Raw genomic sequence first — 6,232 nt, forward strand, 5'->3', positions numbered from 1 at the left:
ATATTAATTAAAAATTATATGAGATATGAATAATTGAATACAATGACATCGGATATTTAATAATAATAAATTATTCTTTAGTGTAATTTCTTTAAACTTTCCACTTTAATCCTACCTGCCAAAGAGGTATAAAATTATTTCATTTAATATATCATAATTCATCATTTTAAACTCCATCTCTTTATTATATGGATTTGAATAATTCCTTAATTTTAATTAAGTTTATTAACAAATTTATAAAAATGTTTACATTTATTAATTATAATAAATTAGAACTATTTAACCACAATGCTCTTTATTAATTTATTTTACATTCTCAACGTTTAAACTAGTCATTACAAGGTTAATGTTAATTAGCATTTTAACAGACACAAAATGATTATTAAAATAGTAGCAGACTGTAAGGCCCAAGTCTAATATAATACAGTTAATTAATGAATGTATATTTGTCATCTATATCATTTAAATATTTATTCCTTTAATTGCTAATTTGATTTACTAATTTGAGACTAACTTACTAACACTACATCAATTAACTCTCTTCCCATAATATAGTGTTAATAAAATAATATAATGTATGTGTTACATTTTAATTAATTTTAGACCGAATATTGGGGACAAAGAAGAAAAAAATTCTCTTATTAAATGATGAAAAATGTATTCAGTTATATAGAATATGTTAGATATATAACTGTTAGGTATATATACTGTATAACATATATAAATATGTGGAATATGTTACATAGTGTTACCAGAGATGATAATTTCCATGCCAGTGTTCATTGGCAACTAAACACTTTTCTATCCATAGATTTTGCTTGGGTTGTTTTTTGTTTGTTTTGGTTTTTTTCTTTAGTAATATGTGTATCAAATGAGACTTCTCACTGCCAAACAAACACTTACCTCAGACCTGGCACTATTTTGCAGTTACTAAATATATCATAAACAGGCTGAATTTATTCAAAAGCTTAGAATGTGCTGCATCACAGACGAAGTAAGGTTCATTTTTTTAGTTTAAATATGTATTTCCTGAACAGAAATTAATTTGTTTCCTCTATTTTTAATTAGAGGCTTTAACTGTAAAGTTTTTTTTTTTAACAAATAAATTGTTTTTATTTTAATATCTTAAAATAAAAATATAAGTTTGAGCATTTGTTTTAATTATTTTTAAAAAAAGCTACTTGTTTATTAACGTCCCTGCCTTAAAAAAAAAATTATTAAAATGATAAGTATTTTTTAAAATCATATGTGTTTAGTTTTACAACATGTTTTTAAAGTTAAATTTGCATAGTTACACTTATTCTGCTTGATGATAAAATTGTGTTTAATTTAAATTAAAATATTTATCTGAATTTAAAAAAAAATTTAGTTTAATAATTTCCGTGTCGTTAATGACCAAAAAACAGCAATTAGTTTCCTTCAATTTATGTGGCATTGTAAGCTTTATGTGAATGTTCGTTTTGAATAGATATTAGAAGACAACATAAACTTATATGCTTTTTATTTTCACTACCTATATATGAATTATACAGTAAGAGGAAGTGTTTTATTATTAACAAACATCCAAATAGCTTTAAACATTTTATTTGACATAAATATAATTCTGGTTTTGGCAAAATCTTAGTATGAATATGTTTATAACCTCTCTGTATAACTTTTTATAAAGCATATGATATTTTTATTTTTACAATATCATCCTCCTAGAAGAAAACTTATAAGAGACATAAAATTAAACCCTTGACAAATTTAAATGAACAAATAAACAACTCTACAATAACTTTTTTTTACTGAACTGATAACTGAGTTCAAATGGTGAAATGACTGATCTTTACCAAGATTTGACAAGAAAGGCTCGTTCTCTTGAATCAGAAATCGATGAAAAACTCAATGATTTTAGTAAGCTTTGTAAGATACACAAGCACAAATCAAAATACTCAAGATCATCAGATTCAGTTATGTTAAATGATGATTTTGTCCTAACGGAATTTACCGAGATCGGAAGACTTATAGATGAGCTTGAAAAGATCAATGATGAACTTGGAGAAGTCATGTCTTCATTTGGTTTTGATGAAGTTCAAACCCATACTCGGCAAATTCATAGGGAAAGGCTTATGCATTACCAATCAGAGCTCAAAGAATTTATCAATAATTTTCAACTTGACAAAGAAAAGGAAGAAATGTTTTCCTGGCAATGCGGGACAAATAGTTTAAATAGGAGATTAGAATTAAATCTAAAGGAACATGAACATCTGCAGAGCTCTGAAAGATTAATCGATGATCAAATTAATGTTGCATTTGAAACTAGAGGAAATCTTATTTCTCAAAGACTTACGATGAAAAGGTTTCAAGTTCAGCTGCATGACATTGCTAATAGGTTTCCAGTTGTAAATAGCCTCGTGAATCGTATTAACATTCGTAAGAGGAGAGATTCAATTATTATTGCAATAGTTATTTTTATGTCTACATTGCTGCTTTTATCATATTATTTGTGCTTTTAATCATATTAAACCATTATATTTCATACTAAGAATTTTATGATAGTTTTCTAAGTGATAATAAATAATTGTCATTTTATATAATTCCTAGTGTTGATAACCAAAATAGATCATGTATTTTTTCATCAAAAATTACTGTTATATCCCTGAATAAAAATTTTCTTTATTTCGGTGCCACCTAAGTATAATTAGGTATAAAATTTCTTGAATTTTCTTTATATATTTAAGTTAAAAACGATTTTTTTAATCAATTTATTGAATCTTTCTTAAGAAAAATCAAAATAAAAAACCAAAGAGAAAGATTTATCAAATATAAACAGTTATCAATGAACGATTTTCCATGGAAAATTAATTGGTTACCATAAACCGGAGTAACATTAGGACTTATTTTTACAGATATTTTATTATAGCATACTTTGATCAGAAAAGTTTTTAATTTTATATATATAAATAGTTGACCGTATAATTTCAAATAATGAAGATAGTCAGGGGTGCAATCAAAAGAACCCAAAAAATAGTTAACAACTATTTATTTGCTGACGTTTTGCCCCACTTTGTAGAACTTCATCAAGGCTAAAAAGATAAAAAAAACAACTAAAAATATTCTGACATAGTTGGATGATAACATACCAAAAGGTAAATTAAGGTAGGGTTAAATTATGTAAATATAAGTGAAAAGAAAATTATATACAAATGAACGAAAAGAAGAAATAAAATAGTATTAATATAATTCTTATCATTGTCTATTTTATATTTATACTATCTTTATTTCATCTTTTCATTCATTTGTGAAGTATACAAGGAATAAAAATAAAAATGAAGGAAATAGATATTTAAGTAAAAAAAAAAAAAGAAAAGATGAGTTTTATTTTTACAAGATATTGTAGTTGAGTTATCAAAATAGCAGGAACAAAAAAAACAATCCTTCATATCCCCATTCATGTTGTTGGATATCCGAATATTCTTGTGATTATCTTTCAGTTTTAATTTCTTATTTTTAACAATGAATAAATTAACTTTTTATGCTAACAATTTACATTGATATGTTTTTAATTATTGTCTATTTGTGAAAATTATATTCCAATTAATGTTAACTTGAAATTAATTTGAATTAACTTAATTTTTAATTAGTAGTCTGAACTACTCATAATGAATTGGGGAGCACAACTATGTAATTCAGAATACAATCGGAGCATGAAAGACAAGCAATTTAGAGGTCTTGGTTGTTAGCTGATTTATTCCACCTTTTGAATCCAAAGGAGGAGATCTGTCTGTTAGTTATGCCTTGTTTTGTTTTCTTCCATTAGTGAAAACAACAGTTTTTTGAAAGTAATATTTAGAGTTTAAATTAAGAAATATACCAATTAAATGGAATGTAGGTTATTTCTAATATGTGATTTTTTAAATGTTGAAGGAGCAGGATGATGATAAAGCTGTGGACACTTCACTTATGACCCCGGCAGAAGCTGATCAACTCCTTAGTACAAGGTAAATAATATTTTTTTATTTATTTTCTCTTAGCTAATTTAAATGATTCAATAAAAAAAAATCACTAATCTTATAATTTATTGAATAGAACGGGCTTTTTTCATAATTCATATATTTTTCTTCGCCTATGTATCATTAATGTCAGCTGTATCTAATTTTATATGCTTAATGTATTTGTTTGTTATTTTAATTTTATTAATATTTGTCATATGCATTTATAAATTTCTCTAGATTTGTGCTTGGACTTGGTGCTTTGATTGATTTTGTTATTTGCTTGATTTTCATTTGTTAATGTTATCTATTTTAATATAACATATGTAAGTCACTTGAAAGTGATTATTAAATAATATCTAAATATTAATCAGTTTTTTTCTCTATCTCAGTATTTTCTATTATTTAAGCACTGAACAAAACTCTGTTTACCAATATATTTTTCTCATCTTCAGAAATATTTTTTAATATATTTCTTTAAAAAAAAAAAAAAAAAAATCATTGCTTTGCTTTAATAGTGGAACATTTGAAAAAAATAGGTTGTTTCTTTTTTGTTTGATGTATTCCGTATGTATTCAATAGAGTGTATGTAGACTTTTTTTTTTATTGCTAAGAGTGCTAGAACGACTTATTTAAAGCTTAAGATAAGTAAATTTTATGAATTATAAGTATGCTTGAGGGATTGATCAATTCACACTGCTTGTGGACCATGATATGAATCGCACCAAACAATGTGAACCTCAACCCTGCAAATCGGTCACCCCAATAAATGATGTGATATGCAGTTTCATCTTTAGCATTAGAGAGTCTGCATAGATGTAATCCCATTAGCTTGAGGTTAAACATATGCTTATTGAGTCTGCAGTGATCTATCTAGATCCTCGTGATTTTCCTTTGAGAACTGTCCAGCTGAAGCAATATTTCACTTTAATCCCTAAAGGGTTTGTCCATAAACAGCCTAGAGTGTAGCTGTTTTTCATTTAGCCAATAAAGTTTGGCTTTAAAGCCATAAGCCACCTTTATTTATTTTTTTTGGCATAGCTAAGGCTTATATTACACATAGGCTATGGAGCAATAGGACTGTAGACTGGGTTTACTTTATGACAGCTCTAATATCTTAGGAATCGTTCATAGTACTATCTCAGTAGAGTATGTAACCTCCTGTCTATGTACAATCTTCAGAATACGTTCAATTCTAAATAGAACAATAATTTTTTTTTTGTCAGATGTTCCTCTATTTAAGCAAAGCAACGATCTGTATCATCAAGATTCATATGTATTTATATGAGTAATTTGAAAATTATTGGTTATTTTAGATAATTTAACGATGGGTAAAGGTTCAAAATGAACCTTTGTTAGTCCAACCTTAAAGGGTAATGGATCGGATGAACAGGGAGCGAGTTATGATCGAAAAGGTCCAAATTATTTTTTTCCTCTTAAATAACACATTCTAGAAATGTCCAATGCAGTGTTTCTTGTAGAAAATTTAATGTTGAATCAAATGCTGCAAGAACGAAGATGATTGGATGAACAGGGAGCGAGTTATGATCGAAAACATCCAAATTATTTTTTTTTCTCTTAAATAACGAATTCTAGAAATGTCCATTGCAGTGTTTCTTGTAAAAAATTTAATGATGAATCGAATGCCACAAGGATGAACAGGGTAATGTAATATTCAATTATGTTAATGTTGTATTTTGAATAATTAACATAATAAGCTATAAACATTTGGAAAAAATATATATTTACAAATAAACAACTAGAAAAAAGAACTTAGCCAAACTTATTACTATTACAAAAATTAAAATTAAGATTAAACAAAAGAAAATTGTCTTTGGGTGATTGATGGGGCCCTTGCTGTGGGTAGATTGTATTTGTCCTCGTTGAGGTAGATTGGAAAAAGTACGTCCGCCCGCCTTGTTCTCATGGAGGATGAGCCAAAGTTGCAGTCCGTCCACTGTGGTGAAAAGTTAATAGAAAGAAAGCGTTGGCTAAACTGCTGCCTACTAATAGTGCATCGGGAGTTAAGTATGTCTGAGCCGACAATATATACACAACTGTGACCCAGATGTATTGCTTGTGTCTACAGTATAAATAATGACAGAGTACCAGGGCATTCAAAAAGTCCTGTCGTTTTTCGTTTGTTCGTTGTTTATTTTGATTCTAGAGTGTTTGCTAATTAATTCCGTTCAATACAACTTTTATCCATGTAAACACAAATGTTTATACTTTATGAATAGGAGGCTAAGGAGGATTAA

General features: G+C 27.2%; 1 protein-coding gene, 1 long non-coding RNA gene and 1 pseudogene across 10 annotated transcripts in view; 2 read left to right on the forward strand and 1 right to left on the reverse strand.

The window, feature by feature from the left end:
• The window catches only part of LOC106691559 (uncharacterized), a 4,080-nt gene extending 3,005 nt beyond the window's left edge, over nucleotides 1-1,075 (reverse strand). The window contains exon 1 of one of the 3 annotated variants that reach the window (XR_010843682.1): nucleotides 743-1,075. This is a non-coding gene — a long non-coding RNA (uncharacterized lncRNA). The remainder of the gene's footprint in view (nucleotides 1-742) is intronic. The other 2 variants (XR_010843683.1, XR_001344806.2) reach the window with 2 other exon arrangements.
• Nucleotides 1-6,232, forward strand: part of Spn (Spinophilin) — a 48,078-nt gene that overhangs the window by 11,417 nt on the left and 30,429 nt on the right. For all 7 annotated transcript variants that reach the window (XM_067048346.1, XM_014437375.3, XM_014437376.3 and 4 more), the window contains exon 11: nucleotides 3,910-3,983. In XM_067048346.1, the coding sequence (XP_066904447.1) occupies nucleotides 3,910-3,983 (74 nt within the window). The remainder of the gene's footprint in view (nucleotides 1-3,909; nucleotides 3,984-6,232) is intronic.
• Nucleotides 1,641-2,548, forward strand: LOC136795992 (Golgi SNAP receptor complex member 1 pseudogene; annotated as a pseudogene).

The sequence above is a fragment of the Halyomorpha halys genome, unplaced genomic scaffold (assembly GCF_000696795.3).
Source record: "Halyomorpha halys isolate HHAL.00 unplaced genomic scaffold, Hhal_1.1 Scaffold2484.1, whole genome shotgun sequence".
Taxonomy (NCBI): Eukaryota; Metazoa; Arthropoda; class Insecta; order Hemiptera; family Pentatomidae; genus Halyomorpha; species Halyomorpha halys.